The 17,517-nt window shown below is 50.1% G+C and overlaps 7 protein-coding genes across 7 annotated transcripts; 3 read left to right on the forward strand and 4 right to left on the reverse strand.

The window, feature by feature from the left end:
• Positions 1-386: 386 nt before the first annotated feature.
• BZA70DRAFT_300205 (methylenetetrahydrofolate reductase 2) lies at positions 387-1,362 on the reverse strand (the record flags this gene model as incomplete). Its single annotated transcript, XM_064914692.1, has 3 exons — positions 387-492; positions 559-1,193; positions 1,276-1,362. The coding sequence occupies 3 exons, from the start codon at positions 1,360-1,362 to the stop codon at positions 387-389; spliced, it is 828 nt and encodes a 275-aa protein (XP_064765982.1).
• Positions 1,363-1,697: 335 nt separating this feature from the next.
• BZA70DRAFT_87719 (orotate phosphoribosyltransferase) lies at positions 1,698-2,825 on the forward strand. Its single transcript, XM_064915500.1, has 2 exons — positions 1,698-2,261; positions 2,329-2,825. Exons 1-2 carry the CDS (start codon positions 1,950-1,952, stop codon positions 2,686-2,688), a joined length of 672 nt encoding a protein of 223 aa, XP_064765983.1. The 5' UTR covers positions 1,698-1,949; the 3' UTR covers positions 2,689-2,825.
• Positions 2,826-2,955: 130 nt separating this feature from the next.
• Positions 2,956-5,349, forward strand: BZA70DRAFT_269561 (TIP-1 family-domain-containing protein; the record flags this gene model as incomplete). Its single annotated transcript, XM_064911221.1, has 7 exons — positions 2,956-3,069; positions 3,137-3,432; positions 3,491-3,679; positions 3,739-3,849; positions 3,911-4,043; positions 4,102-4,875; positions 4,930-5,349. The coding sequence occupies 7 exons, from the start codon at positions 2,956-2,958 to the stop codon at positions 5,347-5,349; spliced, it is 2,037 nt and encodes a 678-aa protein (XP_064765984.1).
• A 1,199-nt stretch (positions 5,350-6,548) lies between these two features.
• BZA70DRAFT_284372 (major facilitator superfamily domain-containing protein) lies at positions 6,549-8,559 on the reverse strand. Its single transcript, XM_064913595.1, has 2 exons — positions 7,366-8,559; positions 6,549-7,310 (listed from the first exon to the last, which is right to left on the reverse strand). The coding sequence occupies exons 1-2, from the start codon at positions 8,461-8,463 to the stop codon at positions 6,642-6,644; spliced, it is 1,767 nt and encodes a 588-aa protein (XP_064765985.1). The 5' UTR covers positions 8,464-8,559; the 3' UTR covers positions 6,549-6,641.
• Positions 8,560-8,617: 58 nt separating this feature from the next.
• On the reverse strand, positions 8,618-11,985 carry BZA70DRAFT_284375 (P-loop containing nucleoside triphosphate hydrolase protein). The gene is made up of 4 exons (XM_064913596.1): positions 11,811-11,985; positions 11,566-11,726; positions 10,501-11,507; positions 8,618-10,442 (listed from the first exon to the last, which is right to left on the reverse strand). The coding sequence occupies exons 1-4, from the start codon at positions 11,831-11,833 to the stop codon at positions 8,733-8,735; spliced, it is 2,901 nt and encodes a 966-aa protein (XP_064765986.1). The 5' UTR covers positions 11,834-11,985; the 3' UTR covers positions 8,618-8,732.
• A 207-nt stretch (positions 11,986-12,192) lies between these two features.
• Positions 12,193-13,921, forward strand: BZA70DRAFT_284377 (adenosine kinase). Its single transcript, XM_064913597.1, has 7 exons — positions 12,193-12,421; positions 12,489-12,504; positions 12,587-12,737; positions 12,792-13,277; positions 13,349-13,548; positions 13,623-13,736; positions 13,799-13,921. The coding sequence occupies exons 1-7, from the start codon at positions 12,382-12,384 to the stop codon at positions 13,830-13,832; spliced, it is 1,041 nt and encodes a 346-aa protein (XP_064765987.1). The 5' UTR covers positions 12,193-12,381; the 3' UTR covers positions 13,833-13,921.
• A 165-nt stretch (positions 13,922-14,086) lies between these two features.
• BZA70DRAFT_291763 (uncharacterized protein) lies at positions 14,087-17,132 on the reverse strand (the record flags this gene model as incomplete). Its single annotated transcript, XM_064914329.1, has 5 exons — positions 14,087-16,449; positions 16,505-16,673; positions 16,735-16,864; positions 16,934-17,059; positions 17,125-17,132. The coding sequence occupies 5 exons, from the start codon at positions 17,130-17,132 to the stop codon at positions 14,087-14,089; spliced, it is 2,796 nt and encodes a 931-aa protein (XP_064765988.1).
• Positions 17,133-17,517: the final 385 nt, after the last annotated feature.

A 17,517-nucleotide genomic window follows, 5' to 3' on the forward strand; every position in this document is an offset into this window, starting at 1 on the left:
GGCAGAGAAAATATAGCTTTTTCTCCCTTGCTTTGTAAAGGAGTTCATCAGAAAGGAGGTTGACTCCTGAATAATGAACTCTTCATAAAAGCAAGCGAAATCAATAATTAGCGTTAATCGTACATCCTCCCCCCTTTTTTTGCGTGTGAATCATCGTGTGAGGACATGAACCTCACAATATTTACAAACCATGAAAAATCACTGAGAAACGATATGAGAAAAAACAGAACCCCTATGAAATGCTTTTGTTGAAAAAGACATAACTCTTTCTGCCAAGGCCGAGATGGTCTCGCCTGGCAGTCATCGTTCGCCTAAAAGAAACGGCCAATCCTCAAATATAAAGAATACAAAAAAGTAAAACACACAATAGCTTCAAAGCGACTTGATCACTTTCTGACAAGCTCAAGCTTGTCGAGAATGACCCTAGTCGACTTCTCCACGTTCATCGTGTAAAAGTGCAAGTGGTAGATATGCCCCTTCTCCATGATAGTCCTGCAGAGGTCGCTCATGAGCTCAGCGCCAACCTCGCGAACGGCGGCCTCGTCGTCCTTCACGTACTCGAGCGCGCTCATAAACTCGGGCGGAACATTGATCTCGCACCACTTCACGCGACGGATGAAGCTCGCGTAGTTGGTGATTGGCATGATTCCAGGAATAATCGGCTGCGTGATTCCCTTTTCGCGGCACTTGTCGACCCACTGCAAGAAATTATCGACGTCGTAAAACATCTGCGTAATCACAAACGAAGCACCGGCGTCGAGCTTCTCCTTCAAGTGCTCGATAAGAACATCCTGGTCGTGCTGCTCAGGATGGCCTTCGGGGTATCCCGCAACTCCAATCTCGAAATGGTCGCCGTACTTCTGACGAATGTACTTCACCAAATCGCGAGCGTACATGAACCCATTCGAAGTAGCCTCCCACTTCTCGTTCTCGACCGGAGCATCGCCGCGCAGCGCAAGAATGCATCGGCAGCCGCCGTTGAACGCCTTTGAAAGAGCAGCATCAACGTCTTCCTGCGACATTCCGGTACAAGTCAGATGCATGCACGTCTCGAGACCGAAACCCTTGGAAGCCTTGGTGATCATATCCGTCGTGCTCGTCACCATCTGCCGAGATGCACCGCCGGCGTTCCAGGTGACGTCGACGAAGAGCGGCTGCCATTCCTTCATACGGTCCATACGATCGTACAGATTCTGGACGCCCTGCATATCAATCCAACGTCAGCAATTAGTCTCACAGTCAATAATCATAGCTCTCCGCGCTGCTATTACTCACCTGCTGGGTCTTCGGAACAAAGTACTCAAACGAAAACGAAGCCACCTCGTTCTGCCAATTCTCTTGCAAGACCTGAGAAACCTTCATATTTACTCAAAACGAAAGCAAGATAAAGCAAATAAAAAATGAAAAATATGTATCAAAAAGAACGACAAACAACAAAGATAAGGTCCGCTGGAAGATATAGCAAGATCCTTCACAGAATATATATGTATATATACCAGGTATTTAGTGCGATAGTAAGCTCACTCGCACAATTGTTATTACAGAGGCAGGGGATAAACCTGTAAACCCAACTCCTCGTTAAGAAATGTCTGAGAGAGCAAAAAAGGTGGATGCTGTTAAAAGCCGGTGTTTTGACGAAAAGAAGATGAAAAAAAGGATTTTGCCTGCAGTGGCGGGGTCCTCCAAGCCAAGATCACGTGCACAGTCACGTGAATAAACCACCTCTTGAGCTTCATATCTTCCTCGACCCCAGCGGGCTCTCGATTTCTCTTCTCTTTCTCTCTTCTCTTCTTCTTTCCTTTCCTCTCCTTTTTGTTTCTCTTCAGATACAGACTCGATATCTACTCGGAGAAAACAAAAAGGAGCAGGCTATATTGTTTTGCAGCACTAGTATTAGCTCAGTAGATCTCCTAGACCCCCCGAATAAAATTTTCTTATCATACTCAAAAATGAAAGACCACCAGGCCCGCCTCATCGAGCTCTCTTACGCCAACAACATCTTGACGTTCGGCGATTACACCCTCAAGTCCGGCCGCAAGTCGCCCTACTTCTTCAACTCGGGCCTGTTCAAGTCCGGCAGCACGCTCGCGGCTGTCGCGTACTCGTTCGCGCAGACCATTATCGACTCGCCCGAGCTCGAGTTTGATATCATCCTCGGACCGGCGTACAAGGGCATCTCGCTCGCGGCTATTACGCTCGTCAAGCTTGCGGAGCTCAAGCCGGAGAAGTATGGTGATATGGAGTACGCCTACAACAGAAAGGTACTGCGATCTACAGCTCGTTTGTATTGACAGTTCAGCATACTGACGTATATCTTTATCACTGTAGGAGAAGAAAGACCACGGCGAGGGCGGCAACACCGTCGGCGGTTCCCTCAAGGGCAAGCGTGTTTTGATCCTCGACGATGTCATCACCGCCGGCACCGCGATTCGCGAGTCCCTTTCCATCATCGAGGTCGAGCAGGGTATCCTTGCCGGCGTCGTCATCATTCTCGACCGCCAGGAGCGCATGGTCGATTTCGAGCACTCGATGATCGACCAGGTCAAGAAGGACTTTGGCGTGCCGATTATCAGTCTGTTTACGCTCAATGATATCGTGCAGTACTTTACCGGAAAGCTGCCTGATGAGGACATTAAGAAGATTCAGGATTATATTGCTTTGTATAAGGCTAAGCCTATTGCTCAGTAATTGTGCTGTCTGTATTTAATGATGTTTTGATGTCCATAATAGTAGATAATTTACCAAGATATATAGTACTGATTCTAAAAGACCTGCTCTAATAATCAATTGTTTAAATATAAACACAAAGACAATAGAGATATTCGATGACGTGCACCGACGCGCACTACACAAGCCGCACTCGTTCAACTCAGCATCCTCGATAACAGCACTCCTTCTTCACCGGCCCACGTTCACATTACTGTTATCTCCTGCGAGCAAAAGAGTGGATCGATCATGGGCGCAGTCACAGAATACATTAACGAGTATCTTCCGACTTTTGACGCGCTCGGCGACTTGGATAATATCGTGTCCTCGCTTGAAGATCAGCGAAGTTCGTTGGCTACTCAGGTATTTTCGAGTAGTCCATTTCTGTCTTTCTTTTACGTTCAGCTGCTTATGAACTTGCTGAGTATAGATCCAAGAACTACAATCCCAAATCAACACCGAATGCGACAGACTACTCTCGAAATCAGACGCCATCCTCAACCAAGTCCAAGACTTTAGAACAAACTACTCACAGCTGAAATCGCGCCTGGCAGTGCCCTCGAATGGACTCGGACGGCTTAATTCGCCGTCGGCGGCGGCTGCAGCTGGAGTGGTTATTGAGCGGCCGCAGTTTTTGGATCAGCTTCAGAGACTGATGGATAAACTGCAGAGATTTGAGATTGCGAAACGGTATTTCGTGACGCTGGAGGAGGTGTTGGTGATCAGGTATGCATCATTATCACTTATAGATTCACTCTTCTTCGTCTAACTCAACTTGATACAGCGAACAAGCGAAAAAATCAATAGTCAAAGACACCAGATCATCGCTAGACAAATTCAATCAACTCTCCGAGCTCGCAAAGTCCGTCAATCTTCAAAGCCACGAAGCCGAAGACTCGGCGGGATATCTGGTTCAGTACTTGGAAGAATCGCGAGACGAGCTGTGGAAGGATTTGCGCGAGTCGCTTGCATCGTATGTTCAAATCTTCGTTTGTTTGCATGGGTGGATCTGGGTGCTGATGTGGTTTTTAGGGAATTTCGGCCAAGTCTTGATACAATTGGGTGGCCGCGTCAAGTATCTATGGATGCCGACTTTGTGGGATTCATTGAGGGTTTCAACAAACTCCTCGAGTTTCAATTTCTGTCAGTGCCTTCTTTGAGCTTACAATTAAATGCCCAGGACTAATATTTTTTAACTACACAGATACCACGACGAGGATTCCGAAAGACAAAAGGCGCCTAATCCGATAATTGCGTTATCGGTCATGGTAGAGCCTTTGGATATTCGGTTCAGATATCATTTTGAAGGCACCCGTGAGACTAACAATATATCAAGAGTAAGCAAAACTCTCATTCACTACTTGCAAACGTGGATGTTAACAGATAAACGTCTAGCCCGAATGGTTCTTTCAGCACTTCCAGTCCACGATTGAAGAACACGAGCAATTAATGCAGACGGTTGTCCAGGGTATTCTAGAGCAGTCTGAATACGTGAGCAACCGAGAAGCCATGCACGAGTTTATATACGCATACCTTCCCTGCGTCCGGCGAAAATTAGAGGCGATTATTCCCCGGCTGATGAGCGAGCACCAACTTTTGAGTCATCTGATGCTCGAGACTATGAAGTTTGACGATTTCCTTCGAGACGTGTACTTGTTTCGACCGTATGGATTGCCGGATGACCAAGAATGGCAGGGTGTTACCGGGGACATCATGTCTCGGAGCGAATGGTTCCAGTCATGGCTTTCGATCGAGAAAGATTTCGCGTTGGCGCGGTATCAGGAAATCATCGACGCGCCAGATGCCTGGGTGGTTGATTTCGACGCCGTGGGCGACAACGAGCCCAAACCGACGAAATCGTCGCTGCGCCTCAAGGATCTACTAGAGACCATCAGCGACCGGTACCGTCCTCTGCGGTCGTTTGTCCATCGCGTGAGGTTTTTGCTGGATATCCAGATCGCGATCTTGGACGGGTATCATAAGCGGATATCGGCATCGCTGGACGCGTTCGAGTCGCTTACGTCTACGTTGGGGAAAGCAATGTCGGGTGTGCATGACGAGGACCGGAAGAAGATGGTTGATGGGCTCGCGGGGATTGAGCGGCTTTGCCGGGCGTATGGTAGTGCGTACACGATTCGTGATGCTTTGAAGGATTGGGGCGAGGATATTGTAAGTCTCTCTTTTATTTCTTTTCGTTTTGTGATTTACTAACACAGTGTTCAGTTCTTTCTGGAATTATACCAAGAACTTGACACCCGGGCCGCCCAGTTCCGACGGCAAGGCGCACCCAAAGCCCCGCAGTCGTCGTCATCAGACACGACCGAGCTACAAAAAATCTCTCAACAGCTTCCAGACACTTTGGACGACGACGGCACAATCTTTGACGAAGTAATCAAAGCCTACGACGCCGTGCAGTCGCGCGCGGAGGGACTCATCATCAAGCATTTGCAGCGGGAAGTGCAGAAAGTGTACAAGACGGATAAAGTGTTTCGGCAGTCGGTCAAATCAAAAGAGGCGGACGCGGAGGAGATTTATAATTCGCAGGCACAGGTGTCGGAGATGCTGGCTTATCTGTCAAGAGCGTTGTCGGAGACGTCGTTTGCGCGGATTTCAAGGACTTTGTATCAGTCTTTTAACTTCTGAGAGACAGTGTGGATTAAAATTAATTGGAGATCTATAGTTAAACAAACAACGCCATGTATATGAACAAACTCATGCAACCCGTAGCTCCGTAGAGACTCTTTTGAGACTACCGTTTCGGCGGCGTCTTCCCTCGCAACGCCTCTTTTGCTTCCTCCAAAACGATCTTTCCAAACGTCAATGCTTTATCCAGTTTTGCATTGTCACCAGCGGTGTTTCCTACACACAAACAAAACATTAGTCTAGTTTCCTCGATTGAACTATATCAAGAAGAATGACGGGACGACATACGTAGCTCATTGGTAACCTGCGACGGGTTATTTATCGTTCGGTGAATAGATCTGACTGCCTTATGAAACGTCTCGCTCTCCATAAGCTATATTGTTTTCAACAAATATCGTTAGCTGTCTAGACGCTATATCCTGTGAACAGCAATTAAGTAAGAGATACCTTCTTGTGCAGAACTTGCTGGAGTAGAATCCGCCACGGCATGGTTATTTGTACTCTCTAGATCCACAAGTACTTCTCTTTGTCCTTTCTTCAGTCGCAGGAATAGTCAAAGACTTGTATCCAAGCAATACCGCGTACACCCGTCAGCAGCGATAGTCATCAAACCATCGATGGAATTCCCAAGCATCTCATCTTCATCGCCGCCGTTACATAAAGTATGACATAATCATAAACCCTACAACCACAGAAATCAGGGTAACGCCCGCTTTAAAAGACGCGCTCGCGGGGCTTTTTTTCTTTCTTCCTGATTTCTGTCTGCAAAAATTGCGGTTTCCGGGGTTTTTCGCTGGAAAACGAGGAGCTGTTGTCTCTGATGCTGCGGGAACGAAGGATGTCTGTTTGAGAATAGAATACTGTTCTGGTAGCTGGTAAGTTTGCTCATTTCTTTTATATACAAGTCACCACCAGTCCTTGCTTCTCTTTTTCATCATCTTTCTTTTTCATGATGTAAACTGTTTACAATGAATTTCTTCACCTGAATTCCAACGTGTGGAAATATAAACAACCGAGCTTTTTAACCCTGATTCGAAAAGAAAATGATGAAAATTGAAGAGAGGCTGTGAGACCTTAATGCTCATTTTGGATGTGTGCTAATTGTCTTTTATAGTTGTTTTGGAATATCTGAGATGTGTGAGAGGAGTTGGGTGCTATTAGATGATAATACGACTTGCAATGCTACACTATTACTACAATGACTTCTAAAAGCTCATACTGTATTCAACCACACCATGCTAACTCTTCCATTTGTAAATCTCATATCAAACCATAATCACAAAAATACGCCTCTACTCTGCACCATCATCATCATCGCTATCCTCATGGCTAAACAACCCATTCTCATACGCTATCCGATTGCCCAGCGCCTCTCTCTCGCGCCTCGCCCTCGTGCTCAGCAAGTCCGCGCCCATCAGCCGGATATCGCCAAACATGCCGTCGTGGTGCATGACCCACACCGAGCATACAAACAGCATGATGTTGAACACCGCCATGAGGATGAACGGCGCGCCGCGGAGACGGTCGGAGGTCCATCCGCCGAGCTTGGTGAGGATTAAAATGCCCGCGGCGCCGGTGACGGAGTACACTCCTGCGATCGAGCCGCTGTACTCTGTCCTCCGCTCCGTGCACAGCGACAGCGAGCAGACGATAGCCCCGATCTGACTTATCCCAATCAACACTGCCCAGAAGAAAGTCACGCCTTGCTGCGGATTGCCCACGAACGCAAAGCCAAAGAAGCCAACCGTGCCGATGACGGAGGATATCGCGAGCGACTTTGTCTTGCCGATGCGGTCGCAGAGGATACCCCAGACCGGTGCAGAGACAAGGGCACATGTCTCGGAAACACCGGTGAGCATGGCCGAGAGGATGTATGCATCCCGACAGCTGTGTTTGACGTCGGCTGTGATGTCGCAGATTCCTTCGGCGTAGAACCATTGGTTGATAAACAGCGGAATGAACTGTAGAAATATGTCAGCAATGTTCCAGGTGTTTTCATGATGGAACAGTACATACCAAGGAAACAGCGACGCTGGCTGCACGGGCAATCAAACCACCCACATACGCCAAGAAGATATCCGGCTCAGAAGCAGCCGTAAATCCCTTCATCAGCAGTCTAAAGTAGCTACTCTTCTCCTCCAGATACAAACTATCAAACTCATTTCCTTCCTCCGCGAGCGACTCATATCGCTGCTGAAACCCAGCATCGCTAGAACTGTTATCGGTGTTGCTGTAGTTGCTGTCTCTGGCTGTCTCGGCTGCTTGATCGCGCAGGATATCCCGTCGTCTGCGATGGTATTTCATACTCCGGATCCACTTCGTCCAGCTCCGCGACTGATCATGTCGCAACCCGACATACAACACACCACCCACCAAGATCGCCAACACGCCAACGAGATAAAACGCGCCTCGCAACGACGCCTCTGGCGACATGCCATACTTATTCTCCAGATGCGTGGGGATAGGCAGAAAAACAGTGACCGCCATAACCGCGCCCAATCCTGTACACAGCCCGACCAAGCCCGACAACGTACCGTTGCGAACCGCAGGTTTCCGTCTGAGTTCGCGGCGCCGCTGCTGCTCGTACCATTCCGTAGACCCGGGATCCGCGTTCAAAAGCTCGACGTCGTCGGCGGGCACCGAGGCGAACGAGTATCGCGGCTTGAATTGGAAAGTAGAGACCTCGGATAGCAGCGCGGTCACCATCGCCGCGGTGCCTGACCCGCCGACTGCGAAAAACATGCGCAGGAGCAACAGACCCGGGTAGACCGATTTCGCCTGGACGAACGAGATAAGCCCGACGCCGACCAGCATGTAAGCAGTCGAGACCACGGTCCGCGTGCCGATTTTGTCAGACAATGTTCCCCAGAGCGGACACATCACGACCGAGACGAGTTCGTCAACAAAGCCGAGCGTGCCGACATAGTCTCCGATGTTATCCTTCAACCGCAGCACGACCGTGATGACAAACGACTGCGTCGCGTTGAGAAAGACGAGGAACGCAATCGAGCAGAAACACGAGAGCAAGTAGGCCAGGATGTTGAGTTTAGTGACTGGCAAAGGTGTCGGGACTGCGGCTGTCCTCGCGGACGACGACGCAGCTCGATCAGGCATTCTTTTCTGTTTCTTCTGAATAAATGTGCTTTCAATTGTTTACACAATCATCGAAAACAAAACAGAGCAAGAAGAGTTGCGCCATTTACTATCAGAGGCCGCGCACTCGTCTGATGAACACATATCGGGTTTGGGCTTCGGGTTGCTTCGAGACCGCGATTAGGCCTCCGGCGTTTTTGATTAATCAACAAAGTAAACAAAGTCGCTTCTAATTCAGCTCTTATTGCGCTACAAACATTTTAATATACATAAACATCAACTATACAACCCTACGACGTGTAGTACGTCGGCTCTTCGCTCAATCCCTTCCGTCTACGGGTCTTCAGCACGAAATCGCGCGCCAGAGCCTGTCCGGTCGCAGACTGCAGCGGCGGCACAGTCATCTCCTTGTCAAGCGGATTTCCGGGCACGACAAGCCATTTCTCAAACACAAGCGAGCAAAGCGCTTGTCCCTGGCTCGCGACCCTCACGTCCGTCTCGAACCCGAACGAGTCAATCACCGGGATCGAGCCCATGATCAGCTGTAAAGTAGTCCCCGCTATCGGCTCGTCCTTCAGCACATATCCTCTCCGCCGCTCCAGAATCCGGAAAATCGCCTCCTGACACTCGGCCGGGCCCGTGATGTGGAACGCGTATAGAGGCTCCATCAGGCGCGGCGACGCAGTCATCACGGATGAGTAGCACACCCGTCGAGCGGTAGGAATAATCTGTCCTCCGCCGCGGTAAATTGGCTCTTGCGCAAGCGAGACATCCATAATCCTAAACTTTGTGTTGCGAATCGGCTCTTCACACAGAGGACCCTCGCGCACCGCCCACTGAAATCCCTGCTTGACAGATTCGCGAATCGAGTTTAGCAGTTTCTTATCCACCTCGGTTGGCAACGTATCGTCCAGTAGAATATTAGGCCCGGTCTCCTCAGGTCCAAACGCCCAGATCGACCGCGAAGCAAGCGCGTCCCAGTCATACTTGTCCTGGAAAAACTTGGCCACCCGCTTGACCGGCCACTCGAGCACAACATTGCCGGTCTCGATATCCTCCGCGATTCCGTCGTCCAGGGGCTCGGCGATGATTGAAATTCGGTTCTTTTTGTTGGGTGTCTCTGCGTATGGCTTGATCGACGACTGATCGACGACCGTCTCGCAGAATCGAGTCACCGGATCTGAGACCTTGATCTCGATCTCGGAATAAAGTCTTCGCAAGTCATGCAGCACGCAGTCCATGTACAATTCGCCCGTTCCCAAAATCACATGCTCTCCCGACTCTTCGACCTTGGTCTGCAGCAGCGGGTAGCTCTTGTTCACCCGTCGAAGTCCGTCCAGCATCTTTGGCAGTTCCGAAGGATTCACGGGCTCCACCGCTACTTTGAAAACCGACTGTGTCATATGGCTGATAGGCTTGAAGATATAGCTGTCGTCAGACATGTTCTTGGGCACGATCGTCGCCGTCTTCACAATCGACATGTCGATCCCAGCAATCAAAACCCAGTTACCGGCCGGAACTCCAGAGACTGGGACTTTATACCGCGCTTCGGGAATCCACATCTCGGAAATGGTAGCGTGCACCATGTCTTCTTCATCATCTAGCGAGTATCCCTCGCCGAGAATCCGCACCTGCTGACCAGCTCGGATCGTGCCGCTAAACACTCGGCCAAAGCTGTAGAACTCAGACGCGTCGCTGCTGCTGAAAAGTTTTGTAATGTTGATCACAAGCGGACCTTCTTGATCGCAAGTCATCAAAGCTTTGCTCAGATCCGTGTCGAGCGGGCCTGTGTAGCAGGTCTCGATTTTGGACTTTGCGCTCTCGACTGGTGACTGGATGAACTCGAGCATCATATCAACAAGCCCTGTTGAGCTGCCGAAAAATTCCTGGCAAACAAGCTTCAGTAATGGTCTGGGGTCGAGCTTAAACTGCGCAGGCTTCAGATGGATCCCTAGCTTTCCTAGTACCCGCTTCAAAGTGTCTGTGTCTTCGCCGAGGGTCTATTCAGTTGTCCGTTAGTACATGGCAGATGATCTGTTGGAGAAAAGGATGACTTACAGTGCCAAAAAGCTTATATAGAGGCTCCAGGATAAATGCCACAAACGACCGCTTGGTCGAGCTAGACAATCCCCGTCGAACAAATTTCCGAGTCTCATGATCAAAGTAAATATCTCCCCATAGTCGTTTGCTGAAATCATCCGCGTTCACACCTCCGTAAACGCCATTGTACATATCAGCAAACGACTTCAAGCTAAAACACCAGCCCAGGTCGAAGGACGCAAAACAGACGTTTCCTTTCTCGGGCGAGAGTCTGATGGATGATCCGGGAGCGAGCTCCTGGATAGTCTTGTTGACTTGCTCGACGCAGTAGTATAGCTTATAGTATGCATCTGCGGGAGGCAAGCGAAGCTCGAGGATGAGTCGGTCGAGCTTGTTGATGACGAGAGTGATGGGGAGGTTTTCAGAGATTGCGTGTTGTAGGATTTGTCGAGTGTTGATCATGACACCCTCGACAACGTCAACGACCAGCACAACACCGTCAGCAAGACGCATTCCGGACGCGACCTCGTCGACGAAATTCACATGACCGGGGGTGTCTAGAAGGTTAAAAAGATTGGTCTTTCCTTTCGAGTTCGGCAGGAGCAGGGTCATGGGCGAGCATTTAAGACTTAGCCCGCGTTCGCGTTCCAAGATGTGGGTGTCTGTGTATCTGATCTGTTCGCCGAGTCGTTTTCGCGTGTAATCCTTCAACTCGTGTGTCTCCTGCACGAGCATATCCATCAACGCCGTTTTCCCATGGTGTAAATGCCCCACGATCGCAACGTTGCGGATCTGATCGGGGAAATTCATAATGTCCATCATGTACTCGCGAGAGAAGGTTGCTTCGGGAAGATCTGTGGTCTCGACTGTGAATTTCTTCACTTTAATCGGTGCGATGATGGGCTCGGAGAGAGGCTGCGTGTCTTCCTCTTGAACTAGTGCTTCGACATCAGGGCCGTATACTTCCTCGGCTGAGGGATAGTACTGCTTGTCTTCGTGTAGTATAACCGCGTTCACGGGCGTATCTGATGCGAATTAGCACCACCGAATCAAATCCATCACCACCAAGAAAGAAGTACTCACTATCGACCTCCATAAGTTCCTGACCTGTAGTCTCGGCATGCGACGCTTCAGACATTGCATCATTGTCTAGATACGCGTCCTCATTGTACTCATTCTGCTCCCCGGACTGCGTCTGCGACTCGGCATCCGAATCATCAGCATCGCCAATAAAATTTCCAAACCTGCAAAGAACTGATTAGCCCGAGCCCCTCCATATATCCACTCTTCTTTCTCCGTCCTCAGCGTGATTCAAGAGATGCACTCACTCGTCGTATAAGCTGTCGTCCATGGCGGATATCAGTAGCAGATCCTATGCGTGTATGACCTCTTTACTTCTTCTAACAGATAATTGCTTTCTATCTGCAAAATCCACACAACAAGGAGCCGAGACGCGGTATTCCAGACACTCTGCTGCTGCTGCTGAGTATCTCGGATCTGAATTTGCTTGTTTTTGTCGACCTGAATTTTCAGGTTCTGCGAAGAGCTGTGGCGGTGTGGCTGGTGTGGCGGTGGTAGTATGTAAGAGATTATGTAAGATAATTATTTACTGAAGAAAAGGAGATTAGTTAGAGCAACGATGTATTGTCAAATATCTAGAATATACTATGTTATTGTAGAGTTGCGAGTAGTATTTTATAATATGTACAGATGGTTTTGGTGCAGAAAAGTCCACGTCTTCAATCATCAGCCAACTGAGCCCACCAGCACCTGAACAAAATTATAAAAACAAAAAATTTAATACAAACACACAAACCAACCTCGAACGCAAACCCACGGCCACCACCTTCTTCTCCCTGCAATTGTGCTCTACCGACATCAATTGAACTACTGAAAAACATGCCATACTCTCTGCTTTGTCTTGGAAATCCCTTGTTGGGTGTGTCTTTTTGTATTTTGTGTTTTGCCCGTGTGTCTTTTGCTAATCTTTACTTTTGCATGTTTAGACATTCAGGCTACCTGGTCAGTTTCCTCGGAAGCTTAGCTTCACGCTCACACTTCGCAGTCATTCATTGATGCTAACTGAGATATGTGATATAACTAGCCCTCCCGAGTTCCTCGAGAAGTACGGTCTGAAGGCCAACGACGCTATCCTCGCCGAGGAGAAGCACATGCCTGTCTTTGACGAGATTCTGCAGTATGATGCCAAATACCTCGCCGGCGGTGCTGCCCAGAACACCGCCCGTGGTGCCCAGGTATGAGCCAACACGCACAGATAATGCCGATTCTTTCTACTAACTGATATCAAGTACGTCCTCCCTGCTGACTCCGTCGTCTACTGCGGCTGCGTCGGCGAGGACAAGTTCGCCGACATGCTCCGCGAGGCCAACAAGAAGGAAGGTCTCTTCAACGCCTACCGCGTCGAGAAGGACATCCCCACCGGCAAGTGCGCCGTCATCGTGACCCAGAACGGCGCCGCGCGCTCGCTCGTCACCGACCTCTCGGCCGCGAACCACTACAAGGTCGAGCACCTCAAGTCGCCCGAGGTGTGGAAGTACGTCGAGGAGGCGTCGACTTTCTACGTCGGTGGATTCCACTTGACTGTCTGCGTGCCTGCCATCCTCGCCCTCGGCGAGCACGCGGCTGCCACTAACAAGCTCTTCACTATGAACATGTCGGCGCCGTTCTTGTGCCAGTTCTTCAAGGACCAGATGGACTCCGTCGCGCCCTACTGGGACATCGTCATCGGCAACGAGAGCGAGGCCGCCGCCTACGCCGAGGCCCATAACCTAGGCGTGCGTCTCACCCCCTTCCCCATATCCCGAATCTCTCTCTGGACCCTTTCACTAACATTTCAAGCATTTAGACTACTGATGTCACCGAAATCGCCAAGGCCATCGCCGTCCTTCCTAAGGCCAACGCCAAGCGTCCCCGCCACGTCGTCATCACCCAGGGCGCCGACTCCACCGTCGTCGTCACCGCGGACTCTACCGGCGTCACCAGCTCAAAGGTCTACGCCATCAACCCCATCGCCGCCTCCGAGATCGTCGACACCAACGGTGCTGGGTAAGCCTCCTTTTCACCGTCATCATCGTCATTGTTATCCCATCACTGTTTCACTAACCGCTCTTTCTGTCCAGTGACTCCTTCGCCGGTGGATTCGTCGGCTCTTTGGTCGGCGGCAAGTCCTTCGACGAAGCCGTCGACGTCGGCCACTGGCTCGCAAGCTGGACCGTCCGCCTCAACGGCCCTGCGTACGTCTCCCCCCTCTTCTTCTGCCTCATAACCTCCTGCAGCAAAACTAACAGTTTTATAGGTATCCCTACCCCAAGATCTCTTACTCCGCTTAAACACTGCGCGTGTGTGGGTAAGCGCGTGCTGTTCAGGTTTATTTCGTGTTTGGTATATATAAAAGGGACCTGCGTAGAATTAAAACTGTAATATTATTCCCGTAACTGTATCGTAGAGACCGCTTCTCATTCCTCTCAGTTTATGAATCCGAACCGATATGGAATGAGGAGATACAACCAAGCTACACAATGAAGCGCGGAAAGCACCTCGCAGACTTGAGATTTGATTTCATTTCATTCGCAAAAGCTGCTCGCTAAAACAACTGTCCGACTCCCCCTCCAGTTTTCCCATTCGACCCACCTCCCATCACGCGATCTTTCTTCGCCGGTGACGATCTTCCTATAGGCGAGATCGTCCCTCCTCCTCCATTGTTTCTCTGGTTGGCGTTGCTAATATTACTACCAACTGCAGAGCTTCCGCTTCCAGTGGAAGAAGAGGTAGGACCAGCGGCGGGAGACGAGAGCGGCGTGGGTTTTCCTGTCGACGATCGGAATTTCTGTCGCGCAACCTGCGGAGGGAAGAACTGCAGCGGGGGGTTATACTGCGACGCCGCAGGTTTCCCGGATAAACTGCTGCCACCTACCGCTGAAGACGACGCATGGTTTGACGGGGAGCCAGTAGCGGGTTGCGCGAGGTCCCATCTGTTGTTTGCCTCGGGACGAAGTTCGCTTTGTCGCTGTTGCTGTGAAAACGGAGAGAAACCTGTCATAAACGGATCGAAAGAGGTCTGTGAGGGTTGGGGATTACCCCCATATAACTGATGCTGCGCTGCAGATTGTGCCGGGCCAGCGGTGGTTGACGACGCAGGGAATCCGTAGTACCCATTATTAGGAGCGAATGGCTGGTGTAAGTAGTCCGAAGTCCCAGCGACGGAATTGAACGCCCCGCCAGACGTCAACGGGCTGTAGAACTGCTGCATCAGATTTTGATTGGCGGAGAAAGTTGACGGACCGGCAGGCGACGCGGGAGTAGTTGTAGCGGGCATGGATGGAAGCATGCTGGTTGTAGGCCAGGGCGAGGAAAATGATCCAAACGTCGGTCCCGCCTGCGCGCCGTTCTTTTCTATATTTTCCTGCTCGCTATTTCTCTTCAACTCATCATCTTTCCTCTGCTGCCCGGGATTCCCGAATTCGTCTTCAAGAAGCGAATCCACCATCGCACTCATCATCCGCGAGTCGAGCGGGTCCGCCGCCGCTGCAGTATTCCCCCTCTTATCCGCGAACGACGCAATAGCCGGATCCACAAACGCTGCTTGAGGTTGGTTTTGACTCAATGACGGATGGGGGTACAAAGGCTGCGAGTTAAAGTCCGGAGGTGGAGCAGCCGCAGCGCCGTCAGCTGGGGTCGAAGTCGCAGGCGGAGGGAAATACACGTATTTTTCGTCCTCGTATACGATTGGTACTTCCTCCTTATTCGCAAGCACGTCGGCGTCCGCAAGGATGTCGGAGATCCGCCAAAATGCTTCCTCGGTGGGATGCGCGCGACTTGTACACGCCTCCAGCTCTGAGATGTTCTTATACAGAGCTTCTGCTCTGATACCAGTCAGGCCAGACTGTAAGGGTTTGAATCCGATTAGCTCGAGATCCTCTTTAAGCAACGTGTCGTTTTTCTCAAAGGATAGGCTGCCGAATACGATCGAGGCCGACGACATGGCATCACAGTACTCGTTCCAGAACGCAGCAAGGTCGCCGATGACTGCGTCCTTGAAACTAGTCAAGTTTCCGGGTACACTTTTTTGTTGTATCGTCGCGACAGTAATCCTGATCCATAGCGAGTATATCCGTACCGCGGGAAGCAGACGCCTAGCAACAGCAGAAACACCTCGGTCGCGAACCTCGTCAACGGCCTGTCTCGTACGCACGACATCCATCTCCGAGAGCATTGTTGCAAGCAGACTTTGGAAGAACTTCAAATTGAACGCCAGAAACTGATTTGTTGCTTGCGTATTATTGCTCATGCTCCCATCGAGCGTGGAGACGTAATACGCCGCCACGTTGATAATCACCATCCGCTGCAGGATATCGGTCGTCAGTCGCCGTCCTTTCAAGTCTGCCTCCAACTGCGCAATGATCTCCGCAGTCAGATTATCGATATCCACGAAATTATCTCTCTCGGCGTCTTTCAGCTTCGGAGAGGACTGTAAGGTAACCTGCGCGTGCCAATGCAGAAACTTTTCCAACAAGGCTGCGACTACCAACTCATCCCGTCGTCTCGAATCACCCCCGTTCTCATTTCTCGGAACCAGGTTCCCGCTGGACCCTTTCAGTGTTTTCCGCAGGCTTAAAACGAGATTGCCAGAGGCGGTGGGGAACGGCTCTTCGACGCACATCGAGCGGTAGAAATGATACGTCGAACCTAGCACGCTTCCTTCAAGCGATGAGATGACGGCGAATTGGTTGTACGGCGAGCCGTCTTGGGGTACTAGTTCTTTTGCAAGGGTGTAGTAGTTGATCGCAGGCCGGTAGTCTTTATCAGATGAAGAGCCGCTGAAGTCAAGTGAGTGGATCTCTCGGTAGCGGGATAGATCACCAAGACTGAGCAAGCTCCTGTGGCATGACCGAACCACCAGGGTTTGTATCGTCTCATTCGGGCGTTCTTTTTGTGTACCTCGACCGACTAGTACATATGTCAGTTTATATTAATCGATTTTGGGAATTGCAAATATGCTTACCTTGCATGCGAATCCGAGTCACGACAGGAACGATCTCTTGAACACCAAACTTGTTTTCCAAAGCCTGGATGTAGCTGCGATAAAAATACATTGCCGACTTTATAAATTTAACGTAAAACTCCTGTAGTTTCCGCGCTTCGGTCGGCTTTGTCTTCATCTGCGGTCCGATCTGTCGATGTCATTGTTAACACCGTGCTTGTTTATGAAGGATAGGGGAAAAGAGGAATTACCTTGGATAGCAATTTCGCGTACGCCTCGTTCATTGGATGGTGGACTTTAATCCACAGATCATTATCGAGATTGGCTTTACTCGCACCTTCAATATCAGCAAGCGCAGACTGCATAGCAGCCTCGCGAATTCTAGCCACGACAACTGTTAGTACTCTTTCTTCTTACTTTCAAAGCGCACAGAGAAAGCGGTTGACGTACTGGATAACAAGCTCCTCGACCTCTTTGTGATACGGAGGTCGGACTTTTATCAATGCTCGCAGGTCCCGCAGTTTCTGCTCGATAGGACCGCCGGCCTTGACGGATCGGGGCATTTCAGTATCTCTTCTGTATAAAGCAAGGCCGTTAGTTAGATCGGATCCTCGCCCAGTTTGATATAGCGATTCACTTACGGCGCCATTGGATTCACCCGCATTCAATTCAAAGGTTGAAAAAACTGAGAGTAGAGTAATTGCCACTTCAAGAAAAGGCTCGAGCAATTCTGACTATCGTCTTCGTGGTTGTCGATGTCCAAGTTTTCTGATACCTGGCCGACTATATCCTCATACCACAACGCAACAGGTCGATACCCCCACACGCACGCTTCTTTCTCTCTTTAAAGAATTTAAAACTCAGAGGTTAGAAAACTAGCAGATCAAGACAAGACATGTGTCCCAGTCAAGATGATCTAGATCTCGAGGACTCGGAAGGCGCGCGGATAGAAGCAAGGACTGAAACCTGTTCTCCCACAGCAGCTGCTAATTGATTGATTCGTAAACAATCACACCCGGTAAACTAGTACTTGT

Source organism: Myxozyma melibiosi (assembly GCF_037950935.1).
Source record: "Myxozyma melibiosi strain Phaff 52-87 chromosome Unknown BZA70scaffold_14, whole genome shotgun sequence".
Lineage (NCBI taxonomy): Eukaryota > Fungi > Ascomycota > Lipomycetes > Lipomycetales > Lipomycetaceae > Myxozyma > Myxozyma melibiosi.